Source organism: Pseudorca crassidens, chromosome 11 (genome assembly GCF_039906515.1).
Source record: "Pseudorca crassidens isolate mPseCra1 chromosome 11, mPseCra1.hap1, whole genome shotgun sequence".
Taxonomy (NCBI): domain Eukaryota; kingdom Metazoa; phylum Chordata; class Mammalia; order Artiodactyla; family Delphinidae; genus Pseudorca; species Pseudorca crassidens.
In genome coordinates this window covers 25,656,477-25,682,480 of record NC_090306.1, presented here as the reverse complement: position 1 = coordinate 25,682,480, position 26,004 = coordinate 25,656,477, and the positions used below count along the sequence as shown (strand labels likewise).

The 26,004-nt window shown below is 39.9% G+C and overlaps 1 protein-coding gene across 3 annotated transcripts in view; it reads left to right on the top strand.

The window, feature by feature from the left end:
• Nucleotides 1-26,004, top strand: part of DENND5B (DENN domain containing 5B) — a 212,082-nt gene that overhangs the window by 103,546 nt on the left and 82,532 nt on the right. For all 3 annotated transcript variants that reach the window (XM_067696088.1, XM_067696089.1, XM_067696090.1), the window contains one exon: nt 6,520-7,186. In XM_067696088.1, the coding sequence (XP_067552189.1) occupies nt 6,520-7,186 (667 nt within the window). The remainder of the gene's footprint in view (nt 1-6,519; nt 7,187-26,004) is intronic.

The following is a 26,004-nucleotide window of genomic DNA, read 5'->3' as shown; positions in this document are numbered from 1 at the left end:
ACAGAGGTTAAGTTTACTTGCCCAGAGTTATACAGGGAGTCTCAGAGGTTAAATCCAGATCATTTTTACTCTCTAGCTCACTTTTTTCCCACCTGCATGCTGCCTCCCCCAAAGAAAAGCTATGTAACTTGGTTTTGACATGCCCCAAAATGATATGGGTCACATTGGATCCTTTGCAGTATTTCTCTTATCACAGTAAACCCATTCCAGTCTGGACTTATTCCAAGGATGGAATAGCATGGTACTTTTTCTAAGGACAGATGTCTAAGGCACTTGGCAGTTCGACTTTGATTCTTTACAGAGCACAGTGTACTTATTTCTCTTGACTGTTACCCTATACCAAAATAATGAGTTGCCATTTTGCTGGAAGTTGTTACTGTGGGGCCTAGCCTCATCTTTGGTGAAGACAGTGCTATAGGTATTAAGAGGAACACAACTGTTAGTTATATTTATGAGACTTGGAGGAGCACAGACAAGCTTCTGATTAAAATAGTGAGCAAACAGCAATGACAGAAAATAATTTATCAGCTGCTTATGCCAGCAAATTAATGGAAAGATATTAAAGAAAAGAGTGCCTACATGAAGCAGTGGAAAAATGGATTAGAATGTAAATAGATTACAACACTTAATCTTCTTAAATTAGTAATATATTTCAAAGTATAAATTATTCTGTGAGAAATCAGAATGGTGTCCAAAACTAGTTTCTTACTACAATATGAATCCACAGTCATTTGGAACAAAATGCCACACTTGATGTGTTTTATTACTTTTAATCATTTGGATGGATTAACAGTGAGATATCTGTGTTAGCCTTTACCTCTATCTGCATAACATTCATCTCTAAAGCAATTATCAGCTTCCTTGATCTGTCTTTGATATTTTCTTTACCTCTTCTCTCTGAGTTATTTTACGGAAGCAGAAAACATTTCCCTCTGAAGAATAGACACGTAGGCTTGTGTTTCGACGCTTAAGCACCATACAACATTTTGTTTATTGCTGCAAATCTAAAGGGATTTGCTGGTACTCCTTGAAAATCTCTGAAAAGCATCGCATTAAACTAGTCTGCATTTGGGTCATAGATTTACTTCCCTTAATTTCCTCTTTGATTTATTAGTAAGTACATTTGTATGAAGCTATAATTTATTCCTACCTAAAGGTATAAAGCTTTGTTCTTGCCTTTAGCAAAACCCCACTCCAATAAATTATTGCCTTCTGTAATATCACTCATTCTGCTAACAAAGTGGAGCTTTGGATAAGGGTCATGAATTTCATACAAATTAAGTACCCCAAAGCAATGAAACTTGCTAAATAAAAAAAAATTCCATGTATAAGAGTGCAGTGCATTTATAACAGAAAATAGTTATGTGACATTTGAAATTGCTTCTGAATTAATTGCTTTTATTCTCTTTTGGTTGTGGATTCCCAGATTTTTGTGGGGAAAAAAATGGAAGTATCATAAAACAGAGAGAACAAAACAAGTCATATACCCATCACCCAGAACTAACATGTCAACATTTGACAGATTTGCTTCAGAGTCATACCTTTCCTCTTAAATGAAACAAAACATTGCAAATGGAGCTGAAGTTCCCCTGTCTTCCCCCCACACCCCACCGCCCCCATTTCAGATCTCTTTAAGGAGATCTGCATATTGGCATCCATGACCGTCTATGTAATGTTCTAATTAGATGGAGCTTATCCTTAAGAATGTAGAGAACCTAGGAACTGTTAGGAAGAAAATACGGTTAATACTTTTTAAAGCAAGTTTTACGAAATATAAAGATTCTTTTTTGTATATATGTCCTAAATGAAACATCTGATATATGATATTTCAGGTAACTAAAGAGTAATGACTATTATATAGCTCTTTATAATCTGTAAAGCTCTAAGTTTACAATTTACTATTTGATCACAAAGAAGCGTGGAGTGGAATGATGAGCGAAGAGTAAAGGGTAAAGGGTTGGCTGGAAAATACCTATTTAGAGATCCGTCTTGCAAAATGCAAGGAAAAAGAGCACTATATACTTTTGACAGACTCAGGAAGCACTTGAATTTGAAATGGATAACCCTTAGTTACATTAATAGATCTGACATTGGAATGAAAGTAAGCCCTCATTTTGACCCAGCTTTAAGTTCATGTCTCACAATAAAATCAAAGGAATGGGGGCTTTAATCCAGCCATTACTGGGGGAGCCCACTTGTTTTCTTAACATCACAGCTAGAATATTTCACCGGCATCTCAAACTCAGCATGCCCAAAACTGAATTCACAGTCTTCCCACCAATCTTGGTCAGTGAATGGTACAACCATCTACCTAGGTGCCTAAGCCAAAAATCTAGCATCATGCATGAAAGTTCCCACTTTCTCACCCTCTCCCATATGCAATCAGTTATCATCTACTTCTCTGCGCTTCTACATACCCGCCTTAGTGCAAACCAGCAAGCTCTCTTACCTGGATTCCTGCAATAGCTGTCTAACTGGCCTCCTGCCCCTGTCCTTTCTGTTCTTCACACTACAGCTTCTGCTTCTGCTTTCACCTCTCTTTGGAAGGCTCTTCCACTTCTCCTTCCCCTAGTGAATTCTTCGTATTGACCCTTCAGATTTCATTGTAAACATGATTTCCTCAGAGAAGCCATCTCTAACCACCACCTTCCATCACCCTTCCAGCATTCAGCCAGGTCCCCTTAGGTTCTCTTGGCACCTTGTACCTTTTTGTAGCACTGTTACAGTTGCAATTAATTAATTATGTAGCTGGTTGTCTACTCCCTGTCTCCTGCTATAAAGTAAGTACCATTAGGACAGGAACACTCTCTTTTATTCATTGCTATATCCCTAGCTTTGCACATAGTAGAGGTTCTAATCATTGAATAAATGAAGGTCTATATGCTTGCTTACAGTACTTCCATTCCCTGTCTTTGTTCAGGTGTCACCTCCACTGCAAAACCGTCTCTTAAGCAGGAATGGTTAGGTGCTCTGTCTTCTCTATTCCTATAATACTTTGAACACACTCTGTAGCAGTATTGGTTACATTATTTTGTAACTGCTGGTTTATATGTCTTTCTTTCCTATTAGGCTAGAAGCTCCCAGAAGTAAGGGGTGATTTTCATATTTGTGTTTTGAGTTATCAAGATCTAATGCAATACATGACATGAAATAAATGTTTATTAAATGAAGAAAGGAAAGAGAGAGGGAAAGAAGGAAGCAAGAAAGGAAGGACAAGCTGACTCATTGAGAGTTTTATTTGTATAGTGAGAGAGAAGGAGTGGGATTAATAGAACTATAGAAAATGGAAAAAAGAATTGTTAAAATTCTAGCCACACTGCCTAAAAGAGTCCAGAGAGATAATAAGGACATTTGGTCACTCAAACCAGGAGAGGTACACAGCATTGTGAGCCCAATTTGGCTAGAGTAATCTGATTGCCAGCGACAATCTGGTCAGCAGTGACAACTCTAAATTTTTAGTTGTTGTGGGAGAGTAGGGTGGGGAGGGATATTGTTGGTAGACAGCAATATCAGGGGCTAAAAGATGTTGTTGAATGCCATGGTGAGCAAATCTTGACTTACAGTTTAGGATTATGAAAAATAAACTTGACAAATCATATGATTCTCACTTTTAAAAATGAAAAAGCAATAGCATTTTCCAATTTATGGTTCCAAGATTAGAAATATAATTCTTAGTTTTGTTGATATGTAGAAAGAGAATTTAATAATTCTTACATCTGTTATCTGTAACATAGAAAGTCATTCTTCATTTTGAGCACAACTTTTGGCAGGCTCTTCCTGTAGATGTTTGAATGCATGCTGACGAAAACTACAGATCCTTCAGGGAATATTTGGCAGCTGTTCAAAAACAGTTTGAGCTGGAATTTTGTGGTTTATGATGTCAGGAAACCCTGTCAATTAAATGAAGTCTTTATGTTGACTTTGGAGATCACTGTGTTTCTGTGTGCCTATTTGATGTAAAAAGAGAGCTACAGATTGAATGAAGAGATGAACTAAATCTGATCCTGTACCCCGAGCTGTTGTTTTTGATTGTTTTCTTGTTCATTCATTTATTCATTCAGTCAGTCAACAAATACTTCTGTGTGCCATGCACTATGCTATGCAGGTTTGAGCTTAGCCTGGAGCAAGACTGATTCAGGTCATCCTTCCTACAATCTTTATTGACTATAGTAAATGTGTCAGATGAGTTTTCATTCATAATCAGTAGAAGATCTCATTGACTTGTTATGGTGAAAGCAGCTTTAATTATGAAGGCCTCTTTATGAAAATATTCTGCCATGGCCTTTTATTCCCAAGATTAGGAATAAGCAAAATTTCCCCCAACAGATCGAGGTATTCATGTGTGTTACCTAAATCTATATCTTATTTTGCGCAAATGTACACAGTAATTTAATTTTTGTCAACATACATATATAATAATAATTAAGTAAAGCTACCGTAGCTCTTTCCACTTCTTATATTCAGTGATATGAAATATAAAGACATTTTCACTGGGATACTTAGCTGAGCTTCACAATTTTTGCTTTTTATCTTTATCAGTCACCATTTACTACGGCCCCAAATAGTGTATTGTTCCATGTGTGGTACTCTTGAATCGTTAAGGCTATTACGAGTCCTTGAGTAGTTTTCAATCTAGAGATGAAACAAAATTTGAGAAACTACTGTGTGTCATTATACAGTGTACATATGTATACTGTGGTGCAAGATTTTAACTACTTCATTCAACAGAGACTTTTTAGAGGAGAAGTGACATTTTAACGGCATTTATAGGATGAAAACACTATTTTTTATGGAAAAATAAAGGAAGTCCTCTTTAAGGTAGTATTTATATGGACACTTACAGGAAGTAAGGGAGTGTTTTGGGTATATATAGCTCTATAACAAACCATCCCAATGTTACTTAAGTGGCTTAAAACATAGGCTGGCAGGGGTTTTTTTTCCACAAAGGGCCAGATGGTAAATAGTTGAGCGTTGTGGGCCATGCAGTCTCTGTTGCAGTTATTCAGCTCTGCTGTTGTAGTGCAAAAGCAGCTGTGTAGACAGTGCTTAAATGGAGGAGCGTGATTGTGTTCCAATAAAATTTTATTTTCAAAAACAAGTGGCAGATTGGATTTGACCTCAGGGCTATAGTCTCTTGATTTAAAACAACAAAATCATCGTTTTGCTTACAGATCTGCAGTTTGAGTAGGGTTTGGCAGGGTAGCCCCTTTGCTCTACTGGATGTGAGTTAGGGTGGTTCCAGGCCGAGGACTGGGATTGTCTGAAGGCCCCCAGCAGAGTAGGTGAGCTGAAGAGCAGGTTTCAGTTCCCCAGAACCTCACATTCTGTCTTCTGGGCTTTTGCACGTGCCCTCTCTGCCTTCTCTTCATCTCACTAACACCTATACACACCTATACTTATCCTCAGGTCTCCGCTTGGGCTTCCTTCATTTTTTCCCCTGGTGGCTTCCTCTTTTCTCATTTATGTCCTCCTGCTGTGTTTTTTCCTAGCAGCCTATATTTACCCTATCGTAGCACTTCCAATACTTTATAATTTTTTTTTAATAATTTTTTAATCATCTGTCCTCCTTACTGGACTGGAAGCTTCAGAGGAGCAGGAACTGTGTCTTTCTCACCATTGTATCACCATCACAGGGCCTAGCTCAGAAAGGCACTTAATAAGTGTTTGTTCACAGTTTGGATGAAGGACATGTAACTCTTAAGTGAATTACGTCTTTTTGGTGATGTGGGGATTTGGGAGAACTTCTAAGTTTTACACCAGATCGACTATTAAATCTGAAAAAAAATGTCATAATGTATGGTAAAATTATTTCTATGCAGAAAGTATATTGTAATACAAAAGTAGAAAGGAATAATAGAAAAGTTAATAATGATCATTATTTTAGGATAGTTGAATTACAAGTCCTGTTTTCCTTAGTGTATTTCACATTTTCTGTAATTTGTTTAAAATGTTTTAAAGACTTGATTTTATTTTCTTGTGCTTTGTAAGTATCTTAAATATAGCATCTTTAATTCCTCATGTAATTTTATTCCCAAGTTTGACTCAATCCTGGGTAGTTCCCAAGACCTGGGACATGGTCTCTGCTGGAAATAATCTAAAATGTCTTGTTTCTGCCCTTCTGCTTCAGTAAATAAAAAATCATTTAATTTTCAAAGCTTATTTTCCTAAGGATAATATTGTTCAAAATGATGCAAAAATGATACTGTTGTTTTTATTATTCTATGTTTAACTTTTTTTCCATTTATCAAATGAGCCTTCACCTGTCTGTATTCCTCTGAGACATTATCAACATTACTCTAAAAATAGTCCTTAATTACTAAATATTTGTGAAGTGCCCTTGCATATTTTGTCTTCAAGTCACTGATGCAGCAAATGTTGTAGATAAAGAAACCGAGGCTCAGAGAAGTTACATGACTTACTGAAGGTCACAAGCTCAGATGGAGCTTCACAAACATTTTTTTCTGGTTTGAAGTTGTTTGTGTACTGCCTTCTGATGCTTTTCTTCTCCTTCCTCCACAGTTGTGCATGCCTAAAGGACTATCTTTCAGAACACAAACTGACAATAAAGACCCTCAGTTCCACTCATTTATAATTACCCGGGAAGATGGTTCTCGTACCTACGGTTTTGTTCTCACTTTTTATGAAGAAGTTACAAGTAAGCAAATCTGCACAGCAATGCAGACGCTCTACCAGATGCACAACGCAGAGCATTACAGCAGCTTGTACGCGTCATCCTCCTGCAGCATGGACTCACTGGCAAGCAGTATTGACGAGGGAGATACAACTTCCCTTTTGAAACTCCAGCGATACAACTCTTATGACATCAGCAGAGACACCCTGTATGTTTCAAAAAGTATATGTTTGATCACACCGCTGCCTTTTATGCAGGCCTGCAAGAAATTCCTTATTCAGCTTTACAAGGCAGTTACCTCACAGCAGCCACCACCCTTGCCGCTTGAGAGCTACATCCATAATATTCTCTATGAGGTGCCCCTTCCTCCTCCAGGGAGATCACTGAAATTTTATGGTGTTTATGAACCCGTCATCTGTCAGAGGCCGGGCCCCAGTGAACTTCCTCTCTCCGATTACCCGCTCCGAGAGGTCTTCGAGCTCCTGGGCCTGGAGAACTTGGTACAGGTGTTTACGTGTGTTCTTTTAGAGATGCAGATCCTTCTCTACTCACAAGGTAGGTCTGCCCTAGCTTTTAGGTCTCCCAAAAGCAAGTACTTATGCTCTCAACTACTGGGGTATATTACTAGAACCAAATAATTAATGGTCCGAAGTCTCTTCTGTCTCGTGGAAAGGAGAGGGTTTTAGGTAGGACCAGAGGCTGAGAGGTTACTTCTCTTTTGGATGGCAGTGGCTGTAGAGAAAAAAAGGGAAGGAATATAAAAGCATTAACTTGGCTGACTTGAGTGTATTTGTTTTTTAATGGAAGTAGCCCTTTTTTTCCCTGATAATAAACATAATCATCATAAAAGAAACATATTTCTTTTTATAATGAAAGTGAGAGAATCCTCTTACTACCGGGAACATGTAGACTTCTCATTTTTTTACAGGATAGTAAAAGTTCACATCAAGACTCAGCTGACATTGGAAAGGGTTAAACGAAATCGTTGACTCTGCGGTTTCCTAAGGCGATCAACTTTGGATGGGTTGATTTCATGTAGTGAGAGAAAGGGGTACAGGCGTGTGGAACAGACACGATTCTCCTAGGTCTAATAATTCCACCAAAATTATGTGGGGGTTTTTTGTTTTGTTTTTAATCCCAAAGGAAGTTATCTTTGTGATATTTTTCATTCAAAATTCTCCCAAAACATACTTACAAAACTAGCAGAATTTGGGTTTTATTTTACCAGTGCATCTGTGATGACTAACTTTGAGCCTAGACTAGAGCACTGGTTCTAGTCTGAACGTGAATTTGCAGAGGAAATAGAGATGCTGTGGGTTTTTTGTTTGTTTGTTTTTGTTTTTTTGCGGTACACGGGCCTCTCACTGTTGTGGCCTCTCCTGTTGCAGAGCACAGGCTCCGGACGCACAGGCTCAGCGGCCATGGCTCACGGGCCCAGCCGCTCTGTGGCATGTGGGATCTTCCCGGACCGGGGCACGAACCTGTGTCCCCTGCATCGGCAGGCAGACTCTCAACCACTGTGCCATCAGGGAAGCCCGAGATGCTGTGTTTTAATGGATAGTGAATTGAAGGAAAATATAAAATGGTACCTGTGCCTTGATGGGTCTTTTGAAAAATGTGGCACAAATATTGGGTTAGCATTTTGCTAACTTGTACTTAGGCTGACGGAATTGTAGTGCAGTCTCCTGACTGTTGCTGTCAAGCTTATTTTACCAGTTTCCTTTTTTTCTTTTCTATTTTAAATTATAAATGAGGCTGAGCCAAGTAGGCTATATTTGTACTTCCCCATCTTGTGTGTATGTTGACACTGTTTGTGTGTTGACAGCCCTTCATGAGGTTGTATTTTCTTCAGTTTATCCTACATAACGTTCTCTGATAATGTGTTCCAGTGACTCAATTTTTGTTGTCAGGAAGTTCTTCTCTAATGACTAATCTAAATTCTTTCCTGTCCTCGTGCTCTCACTTTCTTAGTGCTGGTCATTACCACAGATCACCCTTTTGTATCTGAAAGATTTAATGTTAAGTAATTCTTTCTTCTTTTCTGCGTCTTCCTGTCTTGCTTTTTTCCCTGAAGGGGATAGGGGTTGGAGAGTTGCTTGTTGGGGCAGGGGCTTGAAGCTTAATACCCTCAGGTATATTAGCTTATTAGTAAAAAGAATTTAAATCCTAGATTTTCAAGAGATCTTCCCAGTCATTTAGTTCCGTTTCCTAATGTTCTGCCTAGAGAAGCAATTTGGGGCAGAAAGAATATTGGTTTTTGAAGTGATAACAATCATGTGTTCAAATCTCTGTTCTGTCACTTACTATCTGTAACCTTGGACAAGTTACATAATCTTCCTGAGTGTCAATCAGTTCATCTTTATGGGGATAACAGGTTTTTTCCTTCTTCTCTCACTGATTTATTGTGAGAAAGTAAGAAACCTGTGCTGACTAAATGATAGCCCATGTTGTTGTAATTATTATCAGTTTTATTAGCCCTACATAATCCTCTATAAAATTATGCACATCTTAAGTTGTGAGGATCTGACATATTATTGCATTCAAAGTATAACTTTGTTAAATTAAATAGTCAAGGCATTTGTTTCAGGGTTGAGAACTTAATAAATGTTCTCTTATACTGAATGTCATGCTTCTTAAAGAAAAAAGCCCTTAGTTATCACACTTCCTGTTTTAAATAGCACTTTATGTCTCTGTGCTCGTGGTCTGTCTTGAGCTCTCATCTTTCTTCTCAGCTAGATTAGCTTGTAGCATTTAGTTTATGGAGTCTGTTGAAAAGTTATAGTTAATTAATATCTACGTATTAATTTCAGTTTCAAATTAAGAAGACTGAATATTTATGAGCATGTTTTTGTACTCAAATGAGTATTTTTTGGTAACTTGGTCTTTTATGCTGAACACAAGAGTGAATCTTGAGATTGTAGAACTCTCATCATACATATATTTTTAAAGTGTCATACAAAAAGAAGGCTCATAAAGTAATTTTCTAATCATTCACAGAAATCACTCTATATTAGGAATTGTACTATTAAAGTGCCTTGTACATTTTGGTCTTTTTGCCCCCTGCATTTAATCCTCTCAACAATGAGTTAGTACTGCACATGCTTTTATGAAGGAGGAAATTGACGCTCAGGGAAGCTTAGTAACTTACCCAAGATCACACAGCTATTAGGTAACGTGGTGGAGCTGAGAATGGGCTTGGATCGGTCTTTATCCAGAACAGTTACCCATATGTTAGCTGTATTGGACACTGCACTTAACCTTTCCTTATCTGTCTCAGTATTTATTTTAAAATTATAAACTCACCTCTGAGGGTCTTTTGTAAAGGTACCATGTTAAATAATTGTAGATTATCTGTGTAAATGCAAATTTTAACAATGGCAACTGTCTCTCCCATTAGAGAAAGAAGGGAATGAATTAAGTGTTGTTATATTGATTTGTACTCTGGTGCCATTCTTCATTTCTCCTGACTGTGTTAAGGGGTTTTAATAACATCTGACACTTCATTTCTTGTTCACTAATGCCATAAAATTTAAAAACATTGCAAGTCTTGAACAATTACCATGAAAACCCAAAAAGAATAAAAGTAGATGGATTTCAGTGATGAAAATGTCCTTCTAGACTGATTTGAAATTCTTGTCCACAGCCCTTTTTTTTCTTTATTTTTAAAAAAATGCTGCTGCACACACTCCTGGGCCCTGTTTGTTTGTTTGTTTGTTGGCTGCGTTGGTCTTAGTTGCAGCATGTGAGATCTTCGTTGCGCACATGGGCTCCTCTCTAGTTGCGGCACGTGGGCTTCTTTCTAGTTGTGGCATGCGGTTTTTCTCTCTCTAGTTGTGGCATGTGGGCTCCAGGGTGCGTAGGCTCTGTAGTTGTGGTGCATGGGCTCTGTAGTTTGCAGCACGCAGCTCTCTAGTTGAGGCGCCTGGGCTCAGTAGTTGTGGTGTGCGGGCTCAGTTGCCCTGCAGCATGGATCGAACCTGAGTCCCCCCTGCATTGGAAGGCGGATTCTTCACAACTGGACCACCAGGGAAGTCCCCCACAGCCCATTTAAATCTATCCAGTCTGGGGACTTCTCCAGTGACGCAGTGGTTAAGAATCCACCTGCCAATGCAGAGGACACGCGTTCGAGCCCTGGTCCGGGAAAATCCCACATGCCGCAGAGCAACTAATCCCGTGTGCCACAACTACTGAAGCCCGCGTGCCTAGATCCTGTGCTCCGCAACAAGAGAGGCCACCGCAGTGAGAAGCTCGCACACCGCAATGAAGAGTAGCCCTCGATCACCACAACTAGAGAAAGTCCACACACAGCAACGAAGACCTAATACAGCCAAAGATAAATAAAAGTAAATAAATTTTAAAAAAATCTATCCAGTCTGTTATTTAGAGAGTGTGTACATCACAGTCACTTTGCAGTGGTAACTGGCTAGAAATTTTAAGCAGGGAATGAACCCAAGAGGTAAAGGCTCTTTTCTAGAACCCCAGATCAGAAAAGAGTACTTTTCTTCTGCGGCCTAGAAATACTTGGAGCAAGAGAGTGGGAAGATTGGAGTCTGATCATCTTTTCAGAGGAATAGTGGAGGAATAAAAGGGGAATTTAAAACCAGGGTCCAACTTCTGATACCAATAATTAAGATCTCAGGAACATTTTTGGATCCTTGCTTATTACCTTCTTCGACTCTTCACGATGGAAATAAGCAGTTACCCACAGCCCACGCTGCACTGCCTGCCTGGGAGCCTTCACAGTACTCCTCTCCCTTCCCCTCCCTTTGTAAGTTGTACATGAATTAACCTTGTCAGAAAGTAGAAGCTGCTTGAAGTTTTCTTGAAGAAGTTGGGAGCCTTGTAAACACAAATTGCTAGTCATGCTCAACTAAACATTATAGCTTATTGGTTATGGAGTTGATAAATCATAAAGTCAAACTTGATATTTTGATGGCAGAAACTGGGTTCCCATGACCTGTATCCAAAAAGCATTAGAATTTTAACAGCTTTGGCCAATATTTTTATAATACTAGTTTTACTTTGTGATAAACAAAAACTTAATATTAAGACATTTTTCTTAATAAGTTTTCATTATATATTCAAGAAGCTAATCCTTGGTCAGTTATATGAGAAGCACATGTCTCCTTCCAGTTCGTGGCTGTTAATTTTCTTTTAGGGATCTTTTGATGAATTAAGATACTCTTAATCATAAATTCTCATTTACAAATCTTTCTTATGACTTAACTTTCTGTTCTATTTAAGAAATGCTTCTCTATTCTGAGTTTGTAAAAATAGTCTACATTTTTTTCCTAAATGTTTTTAAGTTATATTTAGCATCTCTAAGAAATTGATTTTTGTTTATGTTATGAGGAAGAGATCAAATTTAATATTTTAGAAATATCTGTAATTAGTTATTCTATACTAGTTATTAGATAGACCATTCTTCCTCCCTCTGATCTGCAGTGCCACTTCAGTCATGTATAGTTCCTGTATGTGAAGTTCCTCTATGTATTTCTGGGCATTCAGTTTATTCTGCTAGTTTTTCTGTCCCTGTAGTAAATCACGCTGTTGTAATTACTATAGCTTTAAAGTAAGTCTTGGTATCTTATAGGACAGTTCTCTTCACCACCTTCTTTTTACTGAAATTTCATTGAATGTAGTTTTGAGACAATTAACGTATTTAGAATGTTGAGTCTCCCCTCCATGAAAATGATGTAATCTCTCCATTTATAAGGGCTTTCTTTAATGTCTTTAGGTAGTTTTATAATAGCAAAGTAGGTGATAATGTGCAAATAATGATGGTTTTATTTCTTCTTTTCCAGTCTTTGTCACCTTTATTTCTTTTGCTTGCCTTTTAGTACTAACTAGGCTTTTCAGTACAGTATAGAATGGAATTGATAATAACAGGCATCCTTGTCTTTTTCCTGATGTTAAAAAGAATGCTTTTAATGCTTCACTGTTAAGATGCTGGCATAGTACCTGTCCCTTTGGCATTACTGCTTAGTTCAGTCTATCATCCTACTGCATGAAAATGTCTCCCAGAGCAAGGCCACTGAGGTTTGCAGGGTTCCAGTACAATACATCTTCTCAGGTTCCAACTGCAGCAATATATGGCTTCCCCCTTTCAAGGCATCCGGTATAACTGAGCTAAGAGACAATGTCATCTCTTGCCCCGAGCCTCTTTCAGGGTGTTAATGTAATATTGGATTTCTCTTATTACCTACCATAACTCATTTATTTACTCCTTTACCCTTAACTACTATTCCTCCTTCTTTCCATTTATACCCAAACTTTTCCACCTTTGGAAGGGACATTAGGTTCAGCCACAGCGCTGGTTTAGATTGCAGGCAGCAATAGTAGTCTAGCAAGTACCTCCGCCTCAGTTCACTACCATTCATATTAGGGTAAGGTTACATAGGTACAGAACTAGTGGGCTGTTTTTACCTCCAGGCATTATAGCTGCATTCACTGTTAACCCCCATTTTGCCAGATGGGGTGAAGGCACAGCCCACCCCAGCAGGCTCTTAGGAATTCTGACATAAAGGTTTAAAAATAGAGTTTCATCCCTGCTTCTGGCACTTGTAGCTGTAGTCCTGGTCCTGCATCAGGTAGGAAAAACAAAGCTGAGATGATGTGGGGAAGAAAATAAAAAGTATATTGTCATACCAGCATCCTTACTCCTTAGGAAGAATTGTAGTCATACCAGCATCCATCTCTATCCCCTTTTCCCCAGATCCACCAGAAGAACAGAGGTATCTATCTAGTGGGGACTCTCCCTTAGGCCCCCTTATGTTGAATGTGAGCACACACTTGTGAACGCATGAAAGTCAGCCCTTTATGCTTTTATCTTACACATTTTAGACAGCAGATGTTTCAACTGCCTGTTCTAATTCTCAATTAAACCATTACTGTGAGGGTGATAAGCAACATCATATATCCATTTGATGTGGTATCTTTTCACCCACTGTTGGACACTGTGTGCTGTGAAGCGTGTTGTGTCCCATAGCCTGAAGATGTGTAACTTGGCGGCCCACATTGGTAGAGTATCTTCTGTTCCAATCCTCTAATAGTATTTTAAGCATCTACTGCCTCATATTGCAAAGCCCAGTCTGAAGTGTCTATTCCTGGTAGGACCCATTTATAGCCCCCCCCACCAGGGCTGCTGGCATTAATCCAGTGTAGTCTGCTTGCTGGCTGTGTGTAGTAGGGCCTTCCCCCCCGGGGAGTCTTCCCCACAGCCATCTGCATCCTCTGTCTCTCCTGTTGGCAGACAAAACAGTTCTTGTTGGCAATTTGTGCCTCAGAGGGTATAAGAGGATTATGTCTAGATTCAGCCCATCTCTGCATTGCTGCAGTCCCCCAGGTGGCCACGTGAAGGGAGTGTACCAAAAGGTCCACTTGGTGGTTACATCACCTCCCAAACCTGAAAGTGGGTTCTTCTGATGGGCATTAACATGTTCTACTTTAAAGTGGCCCATAAATTCCCAGAGGGATTTCCATATGGCTGCACCTTATACAGGCATCCTTTTAATAGTCCAGTTTTCCGTTGCCCATAAGTCAGTAAAAACCCAAGCATGTGGGCTTTACCATTGTTCAGTTCTTCCATCACTGCTAGGAAAACAGCATGTAAGTCAGCCCACTGAGCCCATCTGTGTTTACCTTCTTTGATCAGAGTGGTGGCCATTCACCTTGGAACTGTCATACATAAACCAAGCATCTCTTTGTTGGTCAGTTGAGAGATATTTATACTGTCCAAGTGACAACAGAATCTGGCAACTCCTCACTCAGTTCCAGAGTCAGTCCTCTGGGAAAAGAGGCTCCTCATTGTATCTCCTCCTTGCCTTCTCCTCATAACGAGATCCTCTATAAACAATCTCCATTTAATTATGGAACTCTTCTGTGCACTGCCTTCCTCATTAGAGTGTTTTTCTGACATTACCCAAGACATCATGGGTATCTTGGGTTTCAATATTATTTTGTCTTCCAGTCATAGGGGCAGTTTAGACTAACGTTCAATAGCAGGCTAGTAATTGCCTCTCAAATGGAAATGCTCCAGTTTGTCATCCCAGTAGTTGTCACTGGGAGGTGCTCACAGGCTTTTGCCGTAAGCCCCAGTCTGCGCTCTATGTAAGGCTCCTGTACAGAGTTTGTCTGCCAGGCTCCAGCTTCTTGTCTATAACACTGTGTGGGCTCCGGCAGTCTTATTCCCATTTAGCATGATGTCTAATTAATATTGCTTGGATTGGAGAGCGAGTGACATGCCATCTGTTTTACTTTGGGGGGAGGTGTTCCCCATTTAGACATAGTATCCATTCCCATAAACCATTCAGGTAAGCCTGTTTAAACATTCCAGTTTTCACCCAAACTTCCACCTTCATCAGTCAACCTTAACTTTTTTCATATTCTCTCAATCTAATTGTAGCCTGCGTTAAGACTTCACCAAAGGGTTTTGGTATCACAGTGCATGAGGTCCCATCCCAGTAAAGGACTCCTAGAAACTTCTCCACTCCCTGACCGTTTTAGCCAGCAGGGGGTTTGAGCCAAGATTAATCTGCCTGACTATTGCCCCAGGTTATGTCAGGTCTGGTTTCTCATTATAATCATTGCTTTCCCGTGTCTTACATTTCTCCAAACTAGGGTAAACAAACTCAACTTGCTTAGAGCCCTTTAATGTAGGGGGTCCAGCAGGGGTCCCTTTGATCCACCCAGTCTCAGATAGTACTGTATTAAGACCTTTATTTCAACCCCATCAATGTCAATGTCCATTTTATTCATCCCATTTCTTTTTTTTTAATCTTTTTATTTTTAAGATTTTTAAAAATTTATTTATATATTTCTTCCTTCCTCCCTCCCTCCCTTCCTTCATTTTTGACCGCGTTGGGTCTTCGTTACTGCACGGGCTTTCTCTAGTTGCGGTGAGTGGGGGCTACTCTTTGTTGCGGTGCGCGGGCTTCTCATTGCAGTGGCTTCTCTTGTTGCGGAGCACGGGCTCTAGGCACGTGGGCTTCAGTAGTTGTGGCTCGCGGGCTCTAGAGCTCAGGCTCACTAGTTGTGGCGCACAGGCTTAGTTGCTCCACGGCATGTGAGATCTTCCCGGACCAGGGCTTGAACCTGTGTCCCCTGCATTCGTCGCATTTCTTAATAACCATCCACAGATTTCCATCCTGCTGGGATGAGTCTCTTGACACCCTTCTTTCTTTTTCCTCTTTCCCACTTCTATCAACATTTGCTTTATTCACTCAGTTTCTTAATAATTGTTTAAAAATTTCCACCATGCTGGGATGAGTCCCTTGACTCTTTCCTCTGCCTCTCCACATTTTCTTTTAAATTAATATAGTGTTTTTATTAGCATCTGCTAAGATTCATGAGGGGAAGCTGAGACAGGCTTCTCTGACTCTAAGGTTACATGGGCTGCTAATGCAGAAGGGGCCCACAGTATTTACCATGACCTGAGTAATGGACATTTTCAGTTGTGAATATACTAGTTATAACACCAATCCCACATGGCTTACATATGAATAATAAGGGGTGAATTCATCTGGGGTGTTCCACTTGACATTTTTAAGGGGAGTCAGGTAGTCCCCCTTCTTTGAATAAACACTTTACAGCAGTTTTTATCTAGTGCACCAGGCTGGCTGCTCCCTCAGGAGTAACCTGCTCTGTGTCTGTATCATGGATAGCCATCTGTAGTTGTCCCATAGTTAGCTCTGGGTCCTGCACCAACCCTTCCACTCTGCAGCATTTAAAAATGAATATACTGCTCCAGGGACTTCTCTGGTTGTCCAGTGGTAAAGAATCCACCTTAGAATCCAGGGGACACAGGTTTGACCCCTGGTCAGGGAACTAAGATCCCACATGCTGTGGGGCAACTAAGCCCGCGTGCCACAATTACTGAGCTTGCGTGCCTCAACTAGAGAGCCCGCGTGTTGCAAACTACAGAGCCCACATGCTCTGGAACCCGTGTGCCACAACTACAGAGCCCACTGTCCCTGGAGCCTGCACACCACAACTAGAGAAGAGAAAACCCGCACGCCACAACTAGAGAGAAGCCCATACACCACAACAAAGAGCCCATGTGCCGCAACAAAAGATCCCACATGCCTCAAGGAAGATGCTGCGTGCCACAACTAAGACCCAACGCAGCCAAAATTAAAATAAATAAAATAATAAATCTTAAAAAATAAAAATGAATATACTGCTCCTAAATTTCTCTCTTTGTCCTTTTTAGTAAAGCTTCTTCAGGAAGCTGGTGATGCCAACCTCCAAAGTGAGACAGCTCCTTCACACTGAGCCCCGTGGTCTCAGTAGTTTCTTGGTTTTGCCCTTCCCAACCCCACACATGAACTTTGGTGACCAGCAGTCTTGAGGTGCTCTTTGTTGTCCCTGAATAACTTTTCATTTTGGGGGGCAGCTTTGAAGCTAGTTGGCCCAGCATCAAAATCTGACCCAGCACTCTCTTTTAATTTCATTTTAGCTATTATAACTAATAATAATCAAGGGATTGTATATTTCACTTTTCTCTTATTGGTTTGTATTTCTTTATGCATCCGTTGAAACAATTCCCCAGGAGTTAGGTCCATCAATAAATTCCATCGATAACTTTTACCTTCAGTCATTTATCTCAGCATAGCTGCTGCCCTACACCATGATTGATCATGTGGCCACCCAGGAGTCAAAGGTTCCTCATACCCTGCCCTGTTGCTCATCCTTTCACTTCCTAAACTACATGCTTCTGTGAGCCTGTGTCATTCTACTGAATTCCACATTTTATGACACTAAATGAGAGCTACTTTCCTCCCTGACATCCATCAGATCTGATACCAGCAATTTAGTTCACTTCTGACACGAACAACCTGGAGTTAACATCAGATTCCACAGGTTTAAGGGTTTGATCCTGCAAGACTACCCTCACTTCAGGCACCAGCCACAAATAGGGTGCCCAGGCTACCCACATTTCTGCCCAGCCAACTACGAATTCAGGATTTCCCACGACCCCACTTTCGGGGGGGGGGAGATTTTCCCACAAACCCACTAGAACGACTCACAGAACTCAGGAAAGCACTTTACTTACTGTCACCGTTTACTATAAAGGATACAACTCAGGAACACCCAAATGGAAGACATGTATAGCAGAATGTATGGGGGGGGAAGGACACAGAGCTTCCGTGTCCCTCAGGCACATCATCCTCCTGGCACCTCAGTGTGTTCACCAACCTAGAAGTGCCTCTATTTCTTCTTGAATCAATTGTTGTTCATTTCTGTTTTCTCTAGGAATAATTTTCTTAGCTTTCAGTTTATTGACATAAAGTCTTAATATTTCTTTATCTTCTTAATATCTGCTGTGTCTGTAGTTTTGTCCCCGTTTTCATCCCTAATACTATTTATTTATGCCTTCTCTCTTTTTCCCTTGGTTGTTTTTCCATAAAGTGTGTCAATTATGTTACTCTTTTTTTTTTTTTAACATCTTTATTGGAGTATAACTGCTTCACAATGTTGTGTTAGTTTCTGCTGTATAACAAAGCGAATCAGCTATACATATATCCCCATATCCCCTCCCTCTTGCGTCTCCTTCCCACCCTACCTATCCTACCCCTCTAGGTGGTCCATATATATGGGATCCATATATATGGGTTAGCATACGGTATTTGTTTTTCTCTTTCTGATTCACTTCACTCTGTATGACAGACTCTAGGTCCATCCACCTCACTACAAATAACTCAGTTTCGTTTCTTTTTATGGCTGAGTAATATTCCATCGTATATATGTGCCACATCTTCTTTCTCCATTCATCTGTCAATGGACACTTAAGTTGCTTCCATGTCCTGGCTGTTGTAAATAGTGCTGCAGTGAACAATGTGGTATATGACTCCTTTTGAATCATGGTTTTCTCAGGGTATATGCCCAGTAGTGGTATTGCTGGGTCATATGGTAGTTCTATTTTTAGTTTTTTAAGGAACCTCCATACTGTTCTCCGTAGTGGCTGTATCAATTTACATTCCTGCCAACAGTGCAAGAGGGTTCCCTTTTCTCCACACCCTCTCCAGCATTTACTGTTTGTAGATTTTTTGATGATGGCCATTCTGATTGGTGTGAGGTGATACACTGTGGTTTTGATTTGCATTTCTCTAATGATTAGTGATGTTGAGCATCCTTTCATGTGTTTGTTGGCAGTCTATATATCTTCTTTGGAGAAATGTCTATTTAGGTCTTCTGCGCATTTTTGGATTGGATTGTTTGTTTTTTTGATGTTGAGCTGCATGAGCTACTTGTATATTGGAGATTAGTCCTTTGTCAGTTACTTCGTTTGCAAATTTTTTCTCTTTTCTGAGGGTTGTCTTTTTGTGTTGTTTATGGTTTTCTTTGCTGTACAAAAGCTTTTAAGTTTCATTAGGTCCCATTTGTTTATTTTTATTTCCATTTCTCTAGGAGGTAGGTCAAAAAGGATCTTGCTGTGATTTATGTCATAGAGTGTTCTGCCTATGTTTTCCTCTAAGAGTTTTCCTCTTAGAGTTTCCTCTAAGTGTCTGGCCTTACATTTAGGTCTTTAATCCATTTTGAGTTTATTTTTGTGTATGGTGTTCGAAAGTGTTCTAATTTCATTCTTTTACATGTAGCTGTTCAGTTTTACCAGCACCACTTATTGAAGAGGCTGTCTTTTCTCCATTGTATATTCTTGCCTCATTTATCAGAGATAAGGTGACCATAGGTGCGTGGGTTTATCTCTGGGCTTTCTATCCTGTTCCATTGATCTATATTTCTGTTTTTGTTGCAGTACCATACTGTCTTGATTACTGTAGCTTTGTAGTATAGTCTGAGGTCAGGGAGCCAGATTCCTCTGGCTGCGTTTTTCTTTCTCAAGATTTTTTTGGCTATTTGGGGTCATTTGTGTTCCCAAACACACTGTGAAATTTTTTGTTATAGTTCTGTGAAAAATGTCATTGGTAGTTTGATAGGGATTGCATTGAATCTGTAGATTGCTTTGGGTAGTGTAGTCATTTTCACAATGTTGATTCTTCCAGTCCAAGAACATGGTATATCGCTCCATCTGTTTGTGTTGTCTTTAATTTCTTCATCAGTGTCTTATAGTTTTCTGCATACAGGTCTTTTGTCTCCTTAGGTAGGTTTATTCCTAGGTATTTTATTCTTTTTGTTACAATGGTAAATGGGAGAGTTTCCTTATATTCTCTTTCAGATTTTTCATCATTAGTGTATAGGAATGCAAGAGATTTCTGTGCATTAATTTTGTATCCTGCAGCTTTACCAAATTCATTGATTAGCTCTAGTAGTTTTCTGGTGGCATTTTTAGGCTTCTCTATGTATAGTATCATGTCATCGGCAAACAGTGACAGTTTTACTTCTTCTTTTCCAATTTGTATTCCTTTTATTTCTTTTTCTTCCCTGATTGCTGTGGCTAGGACTTCCAAAACTATGTTGAATAATAATGGTGAGAGTGGACATCCTTGTCTTGTTCCTGATCTTAGAGGAAATCCTTTCATTTTTTCGCCATTGAGATAAATGTTTGCTGTGGGTTTGTCATATATGGCCTTTATTATGTTGAGATAGGTTCCCTCTATGCCCACTTTCTGGAGAGTTTTTATCATAAATGTGTGTTGAATTTTGTCAAAAGCTTTTTCTGCATCTATTGAGATGATCATATGGTTTTTATTCTTCAGTTTGTTAATATGGTCTATCACATTGATTGATTTGCGTATGTTGAAGAATCCTTGCATCCCTGGGATAAATCTCACTTGATCATGGTGTATGATCCTTTTAATGTGCTGTTGGATTCTGTTTGCTAGTATTTTGTTGAGGATTTTTGCATCTATGTTCATCAGTGATATTGTCATGTAGTTTTCTTTTTTTGTGACATCTTTGTGTCATTTTGGTAACAGGGTGATGGTGGCCTCATAGAATGAGTTTGGGAGTTTTCCTCCCTCTGCTATATTTTGGAAGGGTTTGAGAAGGATAGGTGTTAGCTCTCCTCTAAATGTTTGATAGAATTCACCTGTGAAGCCATCTGGTCCTGGGCTTTTGTTTGTTGGAAAATTTTTAATCACAGTTTCAATTTCATTGCTTATGATTGGTCTGTTCATATTTTCCATTTCTTCCAGGTTGTCCATTTTATTGGCATAGAGTTGCTTGTAGTAATCTCTCATGATCCTTTGTATTTCTGCAGTGTCAGTTGTTACTTCTCCTTTTTCATTTCTAATTCTGTTGATTTAAGTCTTCTGCCTTTTTTTCTTGATGAGTCTGGCTAATAGTTTATCAATTTTGTTTATCTTCTCAAAGAGCCAGCTTTTGGTTTAAGTGACCTTTGCTATTGTTTCCTTTATTTCTTTTTCATTTATTTCGGACCTGTTTTTTATGATTTCTCTCTCCTTCTAACGTTGGGGTTTTTTTGTTCTTCTTTGTCTGATTACTTTAGGTGTAAGGTTAGGTTATTTATTTGAGATGTTTCTAGTTTCTTGAGATAGGATTGTATTGCTATAAACTTCCCTCTTAGAACTGCTTTTGCTGCATCCCATAGGTTTTGGGTCGTCACGTTTTCATTGTCATTTGTTTCTAGGTACTTTTTGATTTCCTCTTTGATTTCTTCAGCGATCTCTTGGTTTTTTAGTAGCATATTGTTTAGCCTCCATGTGTTTGTATTTTTTAGTCTTTTTCCTGTAATTGATATCTAGTCTCATAGCATTTTGGTCAGAAGATACGTAATATGATTTCAATTTTCTTAAATTTACTGAGGCTTGATTTGTGACCCAAGATATGATCTATCCTGGAGAATGTTCCATGAGCAGTTGAGAAGAAAGTGTATTCTTTTGTTTTTGGATGGAGTGTCCTATAAGTATCATGTATGTACATCTTGTTTAATGTGTCATTTAAAGCTTGTGTTTCCTTATTTATTTTCGTTTTGGATGATCTGTCCATTGGTGAAAGTGGGTGTTAAAGTCCCCTACTATGATTGTGTTACTGTCAGTTTCCCCTTTGATGGCTGTTAGCCTTTGCCTTATGTGTTGAGGTGCTCCTATGTTGGGGGCATAAATATTTACAATTGTTATATCTTCTTCTTGGATTGATCCCTTGATCATTAAGTGGTGTCCTTCTCTGTGTCTTGTAGTAGTCCTTATTTTAAAGTCCAGTTTGGGACTTCCCTGGTAGCACAGTGGTTAAGAATCTGCCTGCCAGTGCAGGGGATACGGTTTCAAGCCCTGGTCTGGGAAGATCCCACATGCCGCAGAGCAACTAAGCCAGTGCGCCTACAACTACTGAGCCGGTGATCTAGAGCCCGTGAGCCACAACTACTGAGCCTGTGTGCCACAACTACTGAAGCCCACACGCCTAGAGCCCATGCTCTGCAACAGTAGAGGCCACCGCAAAGAGAAGCTCGTCTGCCTCAACAATGAGTAGCCCCCACTCGCGGCAACTAAAGAAAGCCCATGTGCAGCAGCAACAAAGACCCAAAGAAGCCAAAAGTAAATAAATTATAAATAAATTTTAAAAATAAGAAAATAAAAAATAAAGTCTATTTTGTCTGATATGAGTATTGCTACTCCAGCTTTCTTTTGATTTCCATTTGCATGGAATATCTTTTTCCATCCCCTCACTTTCAGTCTGTATGTGTCCCTATGTCTGAAGTGGGTCTCTTGTAGACAGCATATATATGGGTCTTGTTTTTGTATCCGTTCAGCCAGTCTTTGTCTTTTGGTTGGAGCATTTAATCCATTTACATTTAAGGTAATTGTCGATATGTATGTTCCTATTACCATTTTCTTAATTGTTTTGGGTTTGTTTTTGTATGTCTTTTCCTTCTCTTGTGTTTCCTGCCTAGAGAAGTTCCTTTAGCATTTGTTGTAAAGCTGGTTTGGTGGTGCTGAATTCTCTTAACTCTTGCTTGTCTGTAAAGGTTTTAATTTTCCATTGAATCTGAATGAGATCCTTGCTGGGTAGAGTAATCTTGGTTGTAGGTTTTTCCCTTTCATCACTTTAAAAGTATCCTACCACTGCCTTCTGGCTTGCAGAGTTTCTGCTGAAAGATCAGCTGTTAATCTTATGAGGGTTCCCTTGTATGTTATTTGTTGCTTTTCCCTTGCTGCTTTTAATATTTTTTCTTTGTATTTAATTTTTGATAGTTTCATTAATATGTGTCTTGACGTGTTTCTCCTTGGATTTATCCTGTATGGGACTCTCTGCACTTCCTAGATTTGACTTACTATTTCCTTCCCATGTTAGGCAAGTTTTCAACTATAGTCTCTTCACATATTTTTTCAGACCCTTTTTTTTTCTCTTCTTCTTCTGGGACCCCTATAATTCGAATGTTGGTGCGTTTAATGTTGTCCCAGAAGTCTCTGAGACTGTCCTCAAGCCTTTTCATTCTTTTTTCTTTATTCTGCTCTGTGACAGTTATTTCCACTATTTTATCTTCCAGGTCACTTATCTGTTCTTCTGCCTCAGTTATTCTGCTATTGGTTCCTTCTAGAGAACTTTTAATTTCATTTATTGTGTTGTCATCATTGTTTGTTTGCTCTTTAGTTCTTCTAGGTCCTTGTTAAATGTTTCTTGTATTTTCTCCATTCTATTTCCAAGATTTTGGATCATCTTTACTATCATTACTCTGAATTCTTTTTCAGGTAGCCTGCCTATTTCCTCTTCATTTGTTTGGTCTGGTGGTTTTTTACCTTTCTCCTTCATCTCTGCATATTTCTCTGTCTTCTCATTTTGTTTAACTTACTGTGTTTGGGGTCTCCTTTTTGCAGGCTGCGTGTTCTTAGTTCCCATTGTTTTTCTTGTCTGCCCCCAGTGGGTGAGGTTGGTTCAGTGGGTTGTGTAGGCTTCCTGGTGGAGGAGACTGGTGCCTGTGTTCTGCTGGGTGGGACTGGATCTTATCTTTCTGACGGGCAGGGCTGCATCCATTGTTATGTTTTGGGGTGTCTGTGAACTTAGTATGATTTTAGGCAGCCTCTCTGCTAATGGGTGGGGTTGTGTTCCTGTCTTGCTAGTTGTTTGGCATGGGGCGTCCAGCACTGGTCATTGGGTTGAGCTGGGTCTTAGTGTTGAGCCAGAGATCTCTGGGAGAGCTCTCGCTGATTGATAATACGTGGGGCCACGAGGTCTGTGGTGGTCCAATGTCCTGAACTTGGCTCTCCCACCTCGGAGGCTCATGTCCGACACCCAGCTGGAGCACCAAGACCATGTCAGCACACGGCTCAGAAGAAAAGGAAGAAAAGAAAAAAAAAATTTTAAAAAAATAAAAAGAAAAATTAAAAGAAGAAAAAATAATAAAATAAAAAAAATTTTTAAATAAAAGAAGAAGAGAGCAACCAAACCGATAAAGAAATCCACCAATGATAACAAGCACTAAAAACTAAACTAAGATAAACATAAAAATCAGAAACAAATCAGTCACAGACAGCAAACCCCAAGTCTACAGTTGCTCCCCAAATCTACCACCTCAATTTTGGGAACATTTGTTGTCTATTCAGGTATTCCACAGATGCAGGATTCATCAAGTTGATTGTGGGGATTTCATCCGCTGCTTCTGAGGCTGCACGTAGAAATTTCCCTTTCTCTTCTTTATTTGCATGGCTCCTGAGGTTCAGCTTTGGTTTTGGCCCCGCCTCTGCATGTAGGTCGCCCTCAGGCATCTGTTCCCCACCCAGACTGGAGGGGGTTAAAGCAGCGGCTGATTAGGGCTCTCTTGCCATCTCAGGCTGGGGAGAGGGAGAGGTATGGTAGTCATAATTGGAATGCGGGGTGGCCTATGGTGGCAGAGGCCGGCATGACATTGCAACAGCCTGAGGCACTCTGTGTATTCTCCTGGGCAAGTTGTCCCTAAATCTCGGGACCCTGACAGTGGCGTGCTGCACAGGCTCTGGGGGGGTTGGGAGGGGTTGTGGGTAGTGACCTGTGCTTGCACACAGGATTCTTGGTGGCAGCGGCAGCAGCATTAGCATTTCATGCCCATCTTTGGGTCTGAACTGATAGGTGCAGCTTGCGCCCTTCTCTGGAGCTTGCTTAGGCAGTTCTCTGCCTTCTATGGGCACACAGGGAAGGAATCCCCTTTCCTAGCGCACCCCAAAACAATGGTCTCTTGCCTCTTCGGCAGGTCCAGACTTTTTCCTGGATTCCCTCCTGGCTAGCTGTGGTGCACCAGCCCCCCTTCAGGCTGTGTTCATGCAGCCAACCCCAGTCCTCTCCCTGCGATCTGACCACCAAAGCCCGAGCCTCAGCCCCCAATGCCCACCTGTCCTGGTGGGTGAGCAGACAAGTGTCTCAGGCTGGTGAGTGCTGGTCGGCACCGATCCTCTGTGCGGCAATTTCTCTGCTTTGCCCTCTGCACCCTGTTGCTGCGCTCTCTTCTGTGGTTCCGAAGCTTCCCCACAACTGCCCATCCCACCCCCATCTCACGAAGGGGCTTCCTAGTGTGTGGAAACCTTTCCTCCTTCACAGCTCCCTCCCACTGGTGCAGATTCCGTCCCTATTGTTTTGTCTCTGTTTTTTCTTTTTTCTTTTGCCCTACCCAGGTATGTGGGGAGTTTCTTGCCTTTTGGGAGGTCTGAGGTCTTCTGCCAGCGTTCAGTAGGTGTTCTGTAGGAGTTGTTCCACATGTAGATGTATTTCTGATGTATTTGTGGAGAGGAAGGTGATCTCCGCGTCTTACTCCTCCTCCGTCTTGAAGGTCCCCCACTATGTTATTCTTTTTAAACTTTTACCTTTGTTTGTACTCTCTTTTTTATCTTTGTTTTCTGTTTTATTAATTTCTGGTTTTGTTTTTTACTTCCTTTGGACCCATCCCACCCCCAGTATTAGCATCTTAAGTATTTGAGTGTTAAGTTAGTTGCATCCCACAAGTCTTAGTATCTGGTATTTTCATTATTCAATTCTAAGAATTTTTAAATTTTCATTTATTTTGACCATTTGCCTTTCTCCCTCTTTTTTTTTCTTTTTTGCCTTCTTTTGAAATAATTGAAACGTTTTTTCTCATTGCAGTTTTTTTTTTTATTTAATTATTGTAGGTGTTATATGCTCTGTTTCTCTTTATTAATGGCAAACTTTGAGATTTTAACATGAACACTCAGTGTTATGTTAATCGGAATCTTTAAAATACAGGTACTCTAAAAATGCTTTGACTCCTATCACCCCCATCATGGCTTACTTGTTATAGTTGTTCAAAATTTTGATAATCCCTCAAATTAGGTATATTTTATGTACTTGATTTTGCTTAAAATTACTCATAATTGCCATTTTAAAAAAGATTCACATTCGATTTTGTATCTTAGGTATTTCTTCTGGGATTAGTCTCCTTATTCCTAAAGTGTATCCTTACAAGTTCCTTAAATGAGGTGGCATTGTCTATTAGATTTCGTTCATCTGACAGTGTTTTAAATTTGTCCTTG